The 16,122-nt window shown below is 49.9% G+C and overlaps 1 protein-coding gene across 4 annotated transcripts in view; it reads left to right on the forward strand.

The window, feature by feature from the left end:
* The window catches only part of Efr3b (EFR3 homolog B), a 77,457-nt gene that overhangs the window by 47,151 nt on the left and 14,184 nt on the right, over window positions 1-16,122 (forward strand). For 2 of the 4 annotated variants that reach the window (XM_046441388.2, XM_058578398.1), the window contains exons 5-10: window positions 5,242-5,363; window positions 12,466-12,615; window positions 13,874-14,008; window positions 14,508-14,586; window positions 15,486-15,621; window positions 15,811-15,972. In XM_046441388.2, the coding sequence (XP_046297344.1) occupies window positions 5,242-5,363; window positions 12,466-12,615; window positions 13,874-14,008; window positions 14,508-14,586; window positions 15,486-15,621; window positions 15,811-15,972 (784 nt within the window). The remainder of the gene's footprint in view (window positions 1-5,241; window positions 5,364-12,465; window positions 12,616-13,873; window positions 14,009-14,507; window positions 14,587-15,485; window positions 15,622-15,810; window positions 15,973-16,122) is intronic. The other 2 variants (XM_046441389.2, XM_046441390.2) reach the window with 2 other exon arrangements.

A 16,122-nucleotide genomic window follows, 5' to 3' on the forward strand; every position in this document is an offset into this window, starting at 1 on the left:
TTAAGAGAAGCAGAGGGACATTTGACACTCAGAAGAGAGGACCACGTGAAGACACAGGTAGATGCGATGCAGCCAGAAGGAACGAACACAGGTGTAAACAGAAGTCCATGGAAGCATTTGATGTATGGTTCTTAGAGCATGTAGGTCAACTGCATGTGCATGTGGCTGACATCACCCCTGGCATTAAGTATGCAGCACAGAAGCAGGGTGCAGTGGTGCACACCTATAATCCCAGCTGCTTAGGAAGCTGAGAGAAGAGGATCAGGAGTTGAAGGCCAGCCTCAGCAATTTAGTGAGACCCCAGTTCAAAAAGAAAGAAGAAAAGATGGAGCGCTGAGCCTGGTGTGGTTGTTCCTGACAGAAACACCTGTCTATGAATAGTTTCTTCAAGAACTTGTGCTCTTGGTGCCTTGTGAGTATTTGAAGGCTTCCAGCAGAAAAAGGCCTGGGTTAAACCAAAGCAAACCTTACTATAATATATTTGAAATTTAGCTTTCCAGTCAAGTGGGGTGGGACGATGAGTGCTCCTGGGCCTGTTCAGAATGGAATGCTGTTGATCTGTAAGTGGCGTCTAGAGTGTGTTTGTACCTCGCCCAGCAAACACTGCTATTCGATGATTGTGCGGTGCTGGCTCCTGCAGGGGCCCTACAAAGCTTAGCCCCTAAAAAGAAGAACCTTGTTAATAATATGCATTGAATTCACACCATTTCTGCTGTTTAGTGCTCAGAGAGCTTTTCTGAATCTTTTTTTTTTTAAAGAGAGAGAGAGAGAGAGAGAATTTTTTAATATTTATTTTTTAGTTTTCGGCGGACACAACATCTTTGTTTGTATGTGGTGCTGAGGCTCGAACCCGAGCCGTACGCATGCCAGGAGGGCGCGCTACCGCTTGAGCCACATCCCCAGCCCCGCTTTTCTGAATCTTCTAATTTTTTTACATGTTAAAGCCTGGTTTTGCTGGAGCCCCCTCCTGCCCCCCAGGGCCGGGCTCTACTCTATCCTGTTGCACCAGGCGGTTTCCAGTCCCAGAATGGTGCGTCACGGGGCTTGGCCGCCATCATACTACTCCCCCTGTCCATCGTCCCTACGATTGTGCCCACCTTCCAGTACAGGTCAGTGAGGGGTGGCTGTCACCTGTTTCCTCTCTCCACACCCCGCAGTGTCACATTGGAGGTGGGTTGCCCACGGCAGTCCATGCTGCCCATCTGGGCTCCTGGTTTGGAGCCATGAAGAATGACAAGATTCAAATCACATCGGAGCCCAGCCCAGAGCTGATGGAGCTGGCCATAGATGACCATTGCTCCAGGAGTATTTCCTAAGCATCCCTTGGTCCTCTGCATATGCCTCCTCCTTCCTAGCCAGCCTATGACATAGTCCCAGGTCCCCACGGTACAGGTGAGGAGCAGAACTCAGAAGTTACACAGCCTCTGTCCAGTCACACAGGTGACTAGAGGCGGAGTGGGAGATGGGTGTCAGAGCCTGTGTGGGTGGAGTCCTGTCTACTTGCATGGAACCAGCAGCAGGCCAAAGTGAACACTGAAAAAGATTCAAAATGAAGTTTCCAGGAGGAAGAGCAAGAAGAGTCCAACTCCAAGGACAAATAGAGTCCCAGGAGGAAAGAAAGCAGGGCTTTTCCTGTGCAGTTAGCCACGTGGCTGGTGGGGTTAGGAGTCACTAGGGAAGGCCATCTGGGCTTGTAGAAAAGGAAATCCTGTGCATGCATCCTGCCCTGCATTAGCCCAGGGTTGTCGCGGAATTTTCATTTTTTTAAAAAAAGTGGATTTTAATTAAAAAAAATCTAAAACTCATAGCCAGAGAGTAATTGTTAAGTTGAAATACTTGGAGCCTGGACGGCAGGACAGACACTGGACATGCTTGTCCTGCTGCAGCTCCACAGGACCTTGAAGAAGAGGAGAGTCAAAGCTAAGTGTGGAGGGGACTTGATGTCACAATTCCACCAAGACGGGGAGCACCTCTAGGAGGAGTGAGGAGGAGAGGAGATCAGGCTGCCCACCAGTGACCGGTGCCTACAGAGACTCTCCATATGGGCTGTAGACTGTCCCAGGGAGACCCCAGACTGACTCTGTGTGACTAAAGTTGGGGGCAGAATCCCCAAGGCTAGCCAGTCCCCACTGATTTCTATACCTGCCGGGTTTGAAGACAGGTGTCCTCAATCCTCCAGCCGCATCCTGCCTGTGCCTCACCTCTTAGTCAGCCCAAAGGACTCTGGGAGGATGAGGTCATTTCCTCAGGCTCCTTTTGCTCCTCCCTAAGAATACTGCACCCCCCCGCAAAGCAACTCTCCCGGGCCCTTTGGGCCTGAAGGGCTACTGGAAGCAGAGGGCAGGGATGAAAAACAGGAGAGGTTCGTGCCCTTGGTACCCTTTGGTCAGCCCCTCCCCAGGTCCCCTCTCTCATCCCTGGCAACCACTCTGCTTCCGATTCCACCTAGAAGTGAGATTGTGCCGTATTTGCGCCTATCTGGCTTGTCACTTAGTATAATATCTTCCAGGTTTATCCATGCTGTCAAAGATGGCAGGATCGCCTTCCTTTTTAAATTTTTTTTTCTTAGATCTTTATTTTATTTATAATGGTCCTGAGAATTGAACCCAGAGCCTTACATATGCCAGGCAAGTGTGCTACCGCTGAGCCCTAGCCCCAGCCCAGGATCTCCTTCTCTCTCTCTCTCCTTCTCTCTCTCTCTCTCTGTGGTGTGCACATATACTACGTTTTCTTTATTCATTCATCTGTCATTAGATATTTAGGTTGTTTCTTAAATATTTTCACAGAAATAAAATAGGAAGGAAGGGAGGGAGGCATTGAGGGAGAGAGAAAAGGAAGGGGGCAGAAGGGAAGGAGAAGGAGAGGAAGTGGTCACTAGGGTAAGTGGTGCATTAATCAGCTTGACTGTGGTCATCATGTCAACGTGTGTATACACTACAACATCAGGCAGGCCTTGGGGCTGGGGATGTAGTTCAGCCCTGTAAAACAAAACATCAAATATACCTTTAAAAAAAGGGTGCTGCTGCCGGAGAGGCCGAGGTTGGACAGCTGCGTGGTGAGACTTCAGGCCTGGGGCTGCTTTTATGGGTCTGTCTCTTTGTGAAATGAAAAAAATAATCTCTCTCTAACTTAGAGAGTTGTTTTAAGAAATAAAATAAAAGAGATGATGTAGGTGAAATGCTTAGGGCAGCTCCTGACAGTTTTAAACTCCCAAACCAGTGAACATGAAATTTGGTCACTCATTCTCCTGGTGTATTCTTGAGACTACATCGTCACCACACAGTGGGGACCAAGTCTTAATTTGACTCTTTTTTCTCCCTTTATTATTGTCCTCTTTTTAGATTTTTTTTTTCTAAAATGTGTGCACCTTCCACACACAGGAAGTCTGATTTTTAAGCTGCCTCATCATATTTAAAGTAGACAGAGCATAAAAGCCTTAAAATAAAGAACACTAGTGAAGCCTGGGCTGCTTATTTTACACATGGGAAAACCAAAATATGAAAAGAAGTTAAATGTCCCAAAGTTCCCACTTCCAGTTAAGAGATAGACAGACCTGCAGTTAGAACCCTTGAGAGCGGCATGTCCCCTTGGTGTGAACGGACACCCTAACTGGGCCAGCCTTTGGCTGTGAGTGGGGTCTCCTGGGAACATCCTGTCAGTGGTTTAGAGCACAGATGCACTCAAACTTACCTTCAGCCAAACCCAGCTCAGCCTTGGTATTTGCCAAGTCTGTGGCCTGACCTAGGGGATCAGGAGGCCGTGCAGTCTAGGGGACCTTCTTTCTGGAGCTCTGGAACCTCCATAGGACCACGGGTGCTGTGATCATATGGATTATCAGGGTGGTTCTTCTGCATTCCCACATCAATAATGCAGCCTTATCATTTGTATTTATTGCTAATATCGGAACACTCATTCTCAGGTATGCATTTTAGATGTAGCTTGGAAGGAGGGGATCCCCTTATCTGCATGTTGAAAGTCAGCAGGAAATAACTGTACATTTACCACTGCAAGAACAAACATTATAACAGATGAGTGATGTTCATGGAAGTTGCTCCTTTTCATTCAGGAAAAAGGTAACAACTTTTTTTCTTATGGCAGCTGGGGATATTGCTAAGCAAGCACTCTACTACTTAGCAATATCCCTTCCCTTTATTTAAAATTTTACATTGAGATAGGATCTCACTAAGTTAGTTGTCCAGGCTGGCCTCCAACTTAGAATCCTCCTGCCCCAGCTTCCAAGTATATGGGATTACAGGTGTGTGCCACTGCACCCAGGTTAACAACTTTGAAGTAGTTAAATAAGTATACAGACTGACAATAAACAGTTACTATTGTGTAAGTGCATTAAGTAGATACTTTTAGGAAAAACAGTATATTGTTTATTGACCGAAAAAAAATTGGAAAAAAATTAAATAATAATACATGGCGAAATAATGGAGAATATAATTTATTGTAAATCTAATCTTTTTTAAATTTATTTTTTAGTTGTAGATGGACACAATATCTTTATTTATTTTTATGTGGTGCTAAGGATGGAACCCAGTGCCTCGCATGTGTTAGACAAGCTCTCTACCCCTGAGCTGTAGCCCCAGCCCCTATAAATCTAATCTTTTTAGAGATGTTTGGGGCACTAAATTTCTAGCATTAAACAAAATAACTTGTAAGAATTATATTAAATTCTTCATAATTTACCTCCATTTAGTCCATGATACTTGCTTCTCTGCAGGGCTCGGTTGAAATTAAGTTCCTACTTAGAATTGTAAATGTGCAGCACAGGAGAATCCAGCCGATCAAGATTTACTAAACTGAGAATGGAAAACTTTAAACATTTACTCAGATTTTCAAAAATAAAATGTAACTGCATTTTTACATCAGATTTCCAATTTTGCTTTTGCCCGCCCTCTGCCCCCCGTCACTGGTGCTGTGTGCCTTAACCCTGGCTTGGGCTCAGTGTCAGGATCATGTCTGACAGCCTGTCAGCCTCCATGGGAGAGCACGCATCCTCTCGTCCCCCCTGGAGAAGACCCAAGCAGTGTCATGGTTTCCAGCTTGCTATAGACAGGAACGCTGAGCAGGATTGCAGCAGATCCCCAAGTGAGCTCCGCGGTGCTCCGAGAGGAGACGGGAGCTGGTCCCCGAGGCGGGGTCCATGGCTTACCATACAGCGGGGTCTGGGGATACCCAGCAGTGAGGAGCAGGGCTGTCACCTCTCACACGTGTTCTCGCCCTCTGTCCCGCTAGTTTGTGAAGTTTGCCAACATCGAGGAGGACACCCCATCCTACCACCGGAGTTACGACTTCTTTGTGTCCCGATTCAGTGAAATGTGCCACTCCAGCCACGATGACTTGGAAATCAAGACCAAGTGAGTGTGGAGGGCCAGGGGCTGCTGGACCCCGGCAGAAGCATCCAGGGTGCTGGAGAGCTTCCAGGGGGGTCTGCTTGGCAGCTTTCTTTGCCTTTCCTTGTGCTCTGGTGTCGCTGGGAGGAAACAGCACCTGGCTGGACCGTAGGTGGGCAGGTGGGCAGCACCGAGCTTCTAACCACTTGGTTCTGAAGGAAAAACCTACTGGGCCAGCAAACAGGGCTGAATAGAAGATAACAGTCCCTTGAGCCCCATTTGAGAGAACAGAACATCCCTTCCATCGCTCCTTTGTTCAGAGCACATGCTTTTATATACTCTAGAAGCAGCCTGCCCATTGTCCAGCCGCATCTATGCCCACAACAGAGGCCCAAGCCCACTCCACTGCCTGGATACCCCATGCCCTCACTTCCCTCCAGGGACACCCTGCCCCAGGGCTGGCTCACCACTTCTGCTCTGTCCAGCCTTTGCTCGCTGTGCTCTGTGACGAAGCCTGTCCCCAGCCTGCCACACGCCTGCTCCCCTCCCCACACCCTGCTCTGGTCCCCCCACAGTGCTCATGCCCTTTTGACATGTTTCTTAATTTCTTTACTGTGTGTCTTATTTGTTGTCCGTCTCTCCCCACTGGAACGTAAGCTCTAGAGGACAGGAGTCCTTTGGTTCTCTGATGCCATCCAAGTGCTATACGGTGCCCCAGAGCAGCAGACATTGCATATGTATTTGTTGAGTGGATGGCTGAGTGCGTGGATGCGGTCAGATAGACATTATATATACACACATACTGGCAATTGAACTCAGGGTCACTGTACCACTGAGCTACATCTGCAGCCCTTTCTATTTTTTGAGACAAGGACTCATTGAGTTGTTGAGGCTGGCCTCAAACTCATGATCCTCCTGCCTCAGCCTCTGGAGTTGCTGGGATTACAGGCATCTGCCACCCCAGCTCAAATTACAAAATACACGTGTATGTCCATGTACTCAAATTTATAGTCTCACAGAAATATATTGACACAGAAGTGAAACATCTCAAATAAAATTACAAAGAAACTAAAATAAATGATGCTGACATGGGTATTTAAAGAGTAGCCTTGGGGCAGGGGCTATGGCTCAGTGGCAGAGCGCTTGCCTGGCATATGTGAGGCACTGGGTTGGATTCTCAGCACCACATAAAAATGAATAAAATAAGAGTATTATGTCCATCGACCACTAAAAACATAAATGAGGTGTGACCTATAGTCAGGCTGATGAATCAGTACATATGTGACAGAGCAGTGAATGGGTATTTTGTGGCAAGTATAATCCTTGGAACCCTAAGTGCAGATGATAGGTCGCTATCCACAGAGCATGTTATCAGCTCCTGAAAACTGTGTGACACTGGAGGGGACAGGAGAAGGGGGGAGGGGAAGGCCAGGGCCCATAGCAACCAGAGCTGTGGAGGGCTGGGGGTGTCCGCGGCTGGGGCTGAAGGGGTCACGTGGCCAGTGTGCCAGGAGGAGGCTGATTCTCAGGTGGTTCCTTTGACATGGTAGCACCTTAGAGGGGTCCCAAGTGTCACTTAATGCCCCCTTATGACAGCTAATGGTCTGGGTTGGAAGGACAGGAACCCAGCCCCTCTAGCTGTTGGAGACAACGTGAAGAGTCCCAGGCAGGCCCCAGAATGACCACAGCGCAGCTTCTGGACCTTCTCGGTCCCAGAGTCTTCTTTGAACCAACCAGGCACGGACCCCCTGGGCTGTGCTGCCCAGTGCCTCTGAGTGAGGCAAGCAGGGGTACAGGAGGGGAACCCCACTTCCTGAGTGGCCCTCGAACTCCCGACAGCTATGAAAAGGCACAAGAGGCTGGGGCAGCTGGAGTGTGTCCTGAAGCAGGTGTCACTGGGCTGGGAATGTAACTTGGGGTAAGGGCACTTGCCTAGCACCTTGTGACGCTGTAGGTTTGTCCCCAATACTGCAAAAGCAAAGCAAGGCCACAGAGCAGGTGATGGGAAGGCGGAAGACAGGAAGTTTGACTGTCACTGTACCCACAGACTGGAGCCTGTCACCCATGACAGGTGCTGACCACTGGAGCAGGCCAAGCTACAGGGTGAGGGAGGAAGTTCAGGGACGCTGCTCAGGCTGCTGCACTCGCGCAGGCAGGGTCAGCACTGAGCTCCACGACACGGGGAGCCTCCTGAGCATCAGAGGAAGGCCACTGGATGCTGGGCAGTGCCATTAGCACCCACAGACTGGGGCCTGTCACCCATGACAGGAAGGCCACTGGATAAGAATGGGGGGATCCTCTGGCCTCCATTGTCTTCCTTCGTCTCTTTCCTGGGCCCTCCCTGTGTCCCTTTTCCTGCTCATTCTCAGTCCTGGGTGGCAGTGGCAAGGTCCTCTTGGGTGGGACAAATGAGTCCTGCACATTTTTAAGTATTGTACAAATTTTAATTTCTAAACAAGTCAGTATCAGCCTCCATAACCCACTGAACCCAAAAGCGTCTGTAGCCCTTTCTTATTAGGAAAGTGGAAAAGGTTTTGGAAGCCTAAGAGGGAGTGGACCACGGGGGGTTATCCCCAGGCGTGAATGGGCCATTTCTTGCTCTGACCTCACAAGGAGCCGTTGAGGGCATTTCAAACACTGAGTACAGCAGAGGCTGGCTGCGGCTGGGTTTTTGTCCCTAAGTGCAGGAAGCATTTGGTGGCCACCTGTCAGACTCTTAGATAGTTAGTGCGTTTAGTGGTTGGTGGTTGTGGTCTTTGGATGTTGGTTTTTTGATTTGGGGTTTTTATTTTGCTTGGTTCTGGGTTTTGTTATTTTTTTTTTCAGCTAGCATCCTTAGCTGAGGATGTGCAGTAAGAGTAGTCAGAGCAATGTAGCTGTAGGCACCACTCCCGCAAGGAGACCACCTACACGGACCATCGTCGGGTCCTGAGGATCACCTGGCAGGGTGGTTTCGCCCCGACTGAATTAGCCTGCTGTCTCCTCCCTGGGACAGAGGTGGTGGTGAAAGTCCTATGGAGCGGAACATCCCCGTCCTATCTGAACTGGATACGATGATGGCCACGGAACACCAAAATGTGATCCAGCTCTTTCAGGGCATTGAGACCATTGAAAATATCTACATCGTCATGGAGTATGCAGGTGGGGGACAGCGACAGCACCCCATCCCAGAGCCCAGTGGCATGCAGAAAGAAAGAGGAGGCCTGGAGACTGTTGGGGCAGATTGTGTCATGTGCTACGGCCACAAGAAGGGAATCACGAACCTAGACCTGAAGGCAGGGTCATCCTGGTAGATGCCAGAGGCAACATCAAACTCATCAACTTTGGCCTGAGCACCAGGTTCGTGGTGGGGCAGAAGCTGAACGAGATCTGGGGTGCTCTCCTGTACGTTGCCCCCGAAGTCATCCACTGGAATGAATATGAGGGCAGCCACCCCCACCCATGGGCATCTGGAGCTTGGATGTCATTCTATATTTTATGGTCACAAGGGGACGCCCATTTGTGGTGACCACTGCTAAGCAGCTAAAGAAGCAGATGGTGCAGTCCAGATACTACCTTCCCCCACACATTTCCGAGACACACAGAACCTCGTCAATCAAACACTAATGGTGGACTCCACACAGAGGCCCGCAGTAGAGCAGATAACGGGGCACCTGGGTGAGGAATATTCACCCAATCATTCTAGAGAGCCACTCCCCAAACACTCAGACCCCGTAATTATGAAAACCATGCTTGACATGGGTTTCGATTATGACCCCTATAATTCCTGGGTTTCCCTGGCAAATAGGAAATAGGAAAAGGTGATAGCTATGTATCTGATACTCCAGCGCCAGATAACCCGGGGAGCCGGCTGCAAGTTCCAGATGAAGTGAGTCGGGGGATCAGGCCAGGCCCAGTGGATCTTTCCAATGTCTGCCCAAAGAAGAGTACCAGTGAACCAGCCCTTCCCACCTCCCCTTGCCCTGTGAGCACAGCTACTGGGGAAGCCGAGGGCAGAAGGGCGGTGGAAGTGCCAGTTTGCCTACCATTCATCTCTGCTTCCTGTGTGCGAGGACCCCTCCTCCCAGCAGGACCCTGTAGGTGAGTCACAGCAAAAGGCAGCACAGCCTCCCAAGGTACCTCCACAGGGCAATCCCATGACAACAGCAAGGACTGGAAAGGAGTCTCTAGGAGGACTGCCACATCCATTCAACAACTGTGGTGTCGCGTGCCATGCTTTTTGCAGGCCGGCATTCAGAAAAAGAAGTGGTTCCAATGAAAACGCAGAGCTGAGGCCGACAACACCAGTGGGCATCCAGAAGACCCTGAGCTCTGTGGCTCCTGACATCAGGGTACGGGTATCGCTCGGGCATGGCCTCAAACAGCTGCAGGGGCCAGGTTGTGCCAACGGGCTCGGGCTTCTCGGCACAGATTCTAGCCAGGAGCGCATTTGGATCCACCAGGAGTCTCCTCCGCCCCCTCCTGCAAGAGACATCAGACACTCCTTTCCCTGGGACACTTCCCCTGTCCTGCTCTCCTCTGTCCTTTCTCCCATGCTTCTGGGATAGCAGAAATGGTTCTTAATACATTTCTGTTCCTCACAAATTGTGTAATAAAATTGATGTTACAGCGTCTGGAGTTGTGCCTCAGCGGTAGAGCGCTTGCCTAGCATGCATGAGGCACTGGGTTCCATCCCTGGCACCACTAAAAAAATAAAAACAAATAAAATAAAGGTACTGTGTTCATCTACAACTAAAATAAATAAATAACTAAATAAAGAGAAGGGGAGACCTCAGGGCAAGAGCAGGAGCCCACTGCCATCTTTCCTCCCCAAGGCCTGGACCACTGTGCCTCCCTCTCCTGTTCATGGTAGACACTCACTTACCTTTAGCCAGTGTAGACAGGGACTCATTTTCCTTGAGCCATTGTAGAAGGAGACTCACTCCCTCTGGCCTAGTGTGGATGGAGGTGCTTGCTCCCTTTGGGCCAGTGTAGACTTGATTGATTGAGCTGGTCGCTTTGGCTAGGAGTCCCTTTCCTGGTCTTCAGGCCCCTTCCTGAGTTCTGTGGACAGGGGGAGTGGCAGCTGCTAGAGAAGACACGTCTGGCAAGGCACTGAAGACCCCAAAGTGTTCTGTGGCGTCCTGAGTCTGCACGTTTGGAATGGGCTTCCGCTGAGCATTCAGGAGAGCTTTTAACCTGGGGCCAAAAATAGTAAGTGGAACAGGATTTAGTTGGCTCCTTCTCAGGTTTGGACAGCCTCCGGCACAGGGTCTTAAATGGGGGAGGGGGACAGAGCGGCCAAGTGTTTCCCCAGGGAATCCTTGCCTGTGGCCGGCAGCCCTAACAGGTCCTGGGCCCAGGGATCCTGGTGCTGTTAGGCTCCTGTCATCCCACAATGACTGTCACCAGTAAGTGCCAGGGTTCCACCCTGGCAACTCCACTTAAAACTGAAGTTGAAAATACAACTGGCAACTAATCTTCTGGAGAAATGGCTCAACTCTAATAATCATCAGGTAGATGTGAATCTAGTCCCAGCCACAATCCCTTTTTTTTAATATTTTTTAATTGTAGATGGACACAATATCTTTATTTATGTGGTGCTGAGGATCGAACCCAGTGCCTCACTGGTATGAGGCGGGCGCTGTACCACCAAGCCACGGCCCCAGCTCCCAGCCACAGTTTCTTAGTACCCTGACAGCCTGCAGCTCACGGTGGAGCTCCGTGGAGTTCACTACCACCCGCCAAAGTAAAGGGTGAGAACTAAAAGAGCTACAGGATGTGAGCATTTTTCAGAGCCATAAAATGAGAACAGATGTTCAAAATGAGATCCCCGGTGCTGCCAGAGGGACAGCGAGAGGCTGCCGCTTGTGCATGGGGGCAGTACTGGGAGCCTTTCGTGTCTTGTGATTCAGAGAGCAATCAGATATTTTATACAACAATGTCCATCATAGCATGATAATAGCAAAAGAAATCAGAAATAACTAAATGCGGGGGGAGGGTGGATGATGGGAAAGGCAGCGGAGCACAACAGACACTAGTATGGCAATTTGTAAATCAATGGATGTGTAACTGATGTGAATCTGCAATCTGTGTATGGGGTGAAGGTGGGAGTTCATAACCCACTTGAATCAAAGTGTGGAATATGATATATCAAGAAATTTGTAATGTTTTGAACAACCCACAATAAAAAATAAAAAAATAAAAAAATAAAAAAAACTAAATAAATAAAAGAATGTTCCACAGGTTAAAAAAAAAAAAAAAAAAGAAATAACTAAATGCCATACGGGAGCCTACTTTTGAAAGTTCTTATGATAGTCTAACCATTCAACCTATTTATGAAGAATTAATGATATAGCAAAGTGCTTATAACCAAATGTTATATGGAAAAAAAGCCAATACTAATTAACTATGTCATCAGTTCTTAATTATGTTATAAACTATGCATGGAAGAAAGAAAAGATGCCCAAATGCTAACAATGGTGTTGTTAGGGGTGAATTTTTCTTTTTTATAATTAGTATAATTACAACTATTTTTTATAATTAGTATAATTACAATTATTACTTTATAATCAGGAAAAAATATTGTTTAAAAAAAAGGAACTTCAGGGTGAGATAAGTGGGCAGTGAAAAGCACTCCTTTCCACAGGGCCATTACAGCAGGGTCTGGGGATGTGCCAAAGGGCACCCTGCACCTGCCCCCCCTTTGTGCTTTACTGGATTTCCTGTCTGGTTTCTTGGTCAGCCTAGTCCCAGCCACAGTTTCGTGGTGCCCTGACAGCCTGCAGTTCAGTGCCTCTCCCTACAGATCCACCTCCCTGCCCTAAGTTGTTCCAGTCCTGGATTCTGCCTCATGAGTTCTCCCAAGCACTTTGAGCTCTCTATCTGGAGTAAACCCACCTGAGTACTACCCAGAGGGATCTGGGATGAAGCCCTGATGGCAGCAGGGCAAGGGCAGTCTGGGAGTCTCCAAGACAAAGCCAGAAGGCGTGGCTTCCTGCACAAGAAACCAGCCTGCAGGTCAGGTCACGTGAGGAACAGCAAGTGGTCTCCCTCTGCCTTTGGATGGAGGAGTGTCCCCTTAACCTTTGAACTGTGCTTCTCAGGGGAGGGGGACTTCAAGGTCCCATTCTACCTTTCCTTCCAGAATCCGGATGTCAGGCATCAAAGGTCTGCAAGGGGTGGTGAGGAAGACAGTGAATGATGAATTGCAGGCCAATATCTGGGACCCGCAGCACATGGACAAGATTGTCCCGTCACTGCTTTTCAATCTGCAGCATGTGGAGGAGGCAGAGAGGTAAGCTGGCCAGCCCTCCAGAGCTGCCTCCCGGGTGACTGGGAAACCCATGGTTTTGTGACTTCTACAGTGAGTCCCAACCCAGCTCCCCAGGAGCCTTGGGTCTGGCATTCTGCCAGGTGCTGTACCCCTTCACCTCTGCAATAATGAAGGAGACAGAGCAATGGCGCTGGGCTCCCTAGGGGTAAGTGTGTGTATAAAAGGACCAAGAGTCACAAAGGACCAAGAGTCAGGTTACTCTTGTCTCTGGAAGCAGCAGGCCAAGGAGGTTTAAAATGCCTTTCATGGCTCCAATTACTGAGGACTTTCCCTTTGGACCTTCCTTCCTCTCTCACTTCCTGATGCTATTTAGGGCCTTAAATAGGGGGACGGGCTAGGGAATGATGCCAGCCAAATTATATTGTTATATTGTGTGCATGTACAAATATGGAACAACAAATCCCATAATTATGTACACCTAGACTGCACCAATTTTTTTAAAAATGCTGCCTGATCAGCCATAGCCACTCAAAAAAAAAAAAAAACTTGCAGATAATTGGGTTTTAAACTTGGAGCCCATAATATGTAATTCATTCCCTTCCCTGCCCCTCATCCCCCCAACCCTGCACCCCTGATATGGAATGGGATGGAGGGAAAGTTTGTGTTGCTGTCCAACATGGCTGAGTGCATGATCCTGGAGAAACATGTGCACTTGGCTTCTCACTTTCTTGGTGGAGCCTTGGATGCTAGAGGGGCGGGAGAAGTAAGTGTTCCCTCTGGTGGTCATTTCTGGAATAGCCCCTCTCTGACAGGCTAAGGGTGGGTAGTCCTGGGGCTCCTTGATCTATCCAGATCTGAGCCTACTCCCTGAGACTTAGGTACCACTGAGTCGGAAGCCAGCTCATGCCCTTCCCTCTCTTCTTTTCCTCTTTCACTTTTCTCTCTCCCTCCCTTCCCTCTCTTCTTATCTCCTCTTTTTTTCCTATTGAAGCCTTAAGTGCATGAGACCCCCATGGTCCACACCTCACTCAGCCCATGATGCTTAGAACATCCTCCCACAGCCACCTCAACTTATCCTTAAGGGTTTCCAAAAGAGAACTCTATCCCATCTCCCCCAGTTTCCTTACCCCGTTTAATTTCTGACGGCTATGACATCTCCCTGTTGCCTGGTGCAGCCTGTCAAATGAATTCCTGCTCTATTCTGCTCTCACCATTTACACAAAGCCTGGCTCCCAGTTTAGCATCCCATCCATTACCCCTGTGGCTCTTGTTTCCACAGCCGGTCTCCCTCTCCCCTCCAAGCACCAGAGAAGGAAAAGGAGAACCCAGCAGAACTGGCTGAGCGGTGCCTGCGGGAGCTGCTGGGCCGGGCTGCCTTTGGCAATATCAAAAATGCCATCAAGCCTGTTCTCATGTGAGTTGAGTGTTCCGCCCACCCCAACCTGCAGCCTTGGAATGTTCCAGGACCCAGCACCTCCCCACTGACACAGGGAGGAGGGAAGAAGAGAGCACAGTTGTGGTGCCTCGGCCACGTCAGTTCCTTTTTTTGCCTGTGATCCCTGCATTATAACAACAGGTGCAGTTTGGGGTGAGGTGTTGGTAGGAGGGCACCCCAAACTGAATGAAGGTGCCCAGCTTCATTCCATGTGTCCAGTTGCAGAGCCCTGTCCTGGACTTCCCTCTAGCTCTGGGGCTAGAACTGCCCCAAGGTCCTCCATGATCCCTGCTCTCAGGGCCTGCAGGGCCAAACCGTGCACACCGTGGACAAATTCCATTTTCCTGTAAGCCCAGCCTCACTTACCTGGGAACTGCAAGGTGCTCTCAGGAGGTGTCACTGTCCCTCCAAGCTTGCCTCTCCTTCCTAACATCACTTTGAGTTTCCCAGTCATTCCCCCATGCTTTCTCCCTCACAGCCATCTGGATAACCATTCTCTTTGGGAACCCAAGGTGTTCGCCATCCGTTGCTTTAAAATCATCATGTACTCAATTCAGGTACGGTGGCTCCCCGGGTCCAGCTTGTCCCCCTGGCCCAGGGCAGCTCTGGGAGCAGAACAGTGGAAAGCCAGATGCCTTCTGACTTCTCCTAAGGCCATACTTGTCTAAGTCAGTGCTGCTTCAGCTAGCTGTGGAGAAGGGCCAGTTGAGTTTTATTTCTAGAAGATCATAGTCTAAAACTTTTATAAAACACAAAAGAAAAAGCTGATACATTCCTGTAATCTCAGTGACTCAGGAGGCTGAGGCAGGAAGATCCCAAATTCAAGGCCAGCCTGGGGAACTTAGCAACCTGTCTCAAAATAAAAAGTAAAAAGGGCTGGGGATGTAGCTCAGTGGTAGAGCGCCCTGGATCCAATCCTAGTGCTGCAAAAAAGAAAAAAAGAAAAAGAAAAGAAAAATTCCTAGAAAAAATGAAAATCTCACCCCAAATGGGAGCCCACAGACCACACTGTTGGCCGTTGTGGCCACTCCACACTTCCTGTCCATTTCTGTACTTAGCTCGTACATGCAATTAAACAGATCTTGAGTTGGCACTGGTCCGAGGTCCACACTTAGAGCAGCACTGTGCCCTCTCGTGGCCCTAATAAGACCTGGGGACAGGTTAGAATGAAAACGAAGACAGTATTTTAAAATGGACTTTTGGCCTGTTTTAAGTAGGAAAAACGGGGGAAAGCAGGTTTTCACTAGGATTTGGCTCTGTCTTGCTGGCTCAGGATGGGAGGGCTACAAGAAAGGGAACGTAATATCGTAATATCGTTGCCACCTGCGGTGTCCATCGGCCTTGGGACGTCACTCTAGCTTCACTTTAGTTTACCCCAGCCTCCGGGGCACAGGAGAGGGTTGCCCGGGTCACCCAGGGCTGCTGTCTGGGGACCAGCACGTCTTCCTCCCCCCAGCCGCAGCACTCGCACCTGGTTATCCAGCAGCTCCTGAGCCACCTGGACGCCAACAGCCGCAGCGCGGCGACCGTGCGCGCGGGCATCGTGGAGGTCCTGTCGGAAGCTGCGGTTATCGCAGCCACCGGCTCAGTCGGTAAGGAGCCCTGAGAGACGGAGCGAGGGCGGGGGCCCCTGGGGACAAGATCTGCCCTTGTGGGAAACGGCCAGGGGCCGGAGGGAGGTGTCGGGACGGTTCTCGGTAGAAGTCGGCCGGAAGGTGGTGGGCAGCGCAGGGCGAGGGCGCCAGTGGCGACTTCGGGTGCCCCCCCCCCCCGGCACTCAGGGCCCACGGTGCTGGAGATGTTCAACACTCTGCTGCGGCAGCTGCGGCTCAGCATCGACTACGCGCTGACCGGGAGCTACGACGGGGCCCTGAGCCTGGGCACCAAGATCATCAAGGAACACGAGGAGCGCATGTTCCAGGAAGCGGTTATTAAGACCATCGGTGCGGAGGGGGCGGGGCCGGGCGGGGCGGGGCGGGGCCGCGAGCTGGCCGCTAGCGGGCGGGGCGAGACCGCCGGGCCGCGCGAGGGTGGGTGTCGGTTGTAGGACTGTGAAACATCCGTGTCTTGCTATTCACGCACAGTAGGGGAAA

The sequence above is a fragment of the Marmota monax genome, unplaced genomic scaffold (assembly GCF_021218885.2).
Source record: "Marmota monax isolate L192 unplaced genomic scaffold, Marmota_monax_Labrador192_F-V1.1 WCK01_AAM20220418_F8-fsc00010, whole genome shotgun sequence".
In the NCBI taxonomy this organism is placed as follows: Eukaryota; Metazoa; Chordata; class Mammalia; order Rodentia; family Sciuridae; genus Marmota; species Marmota monax.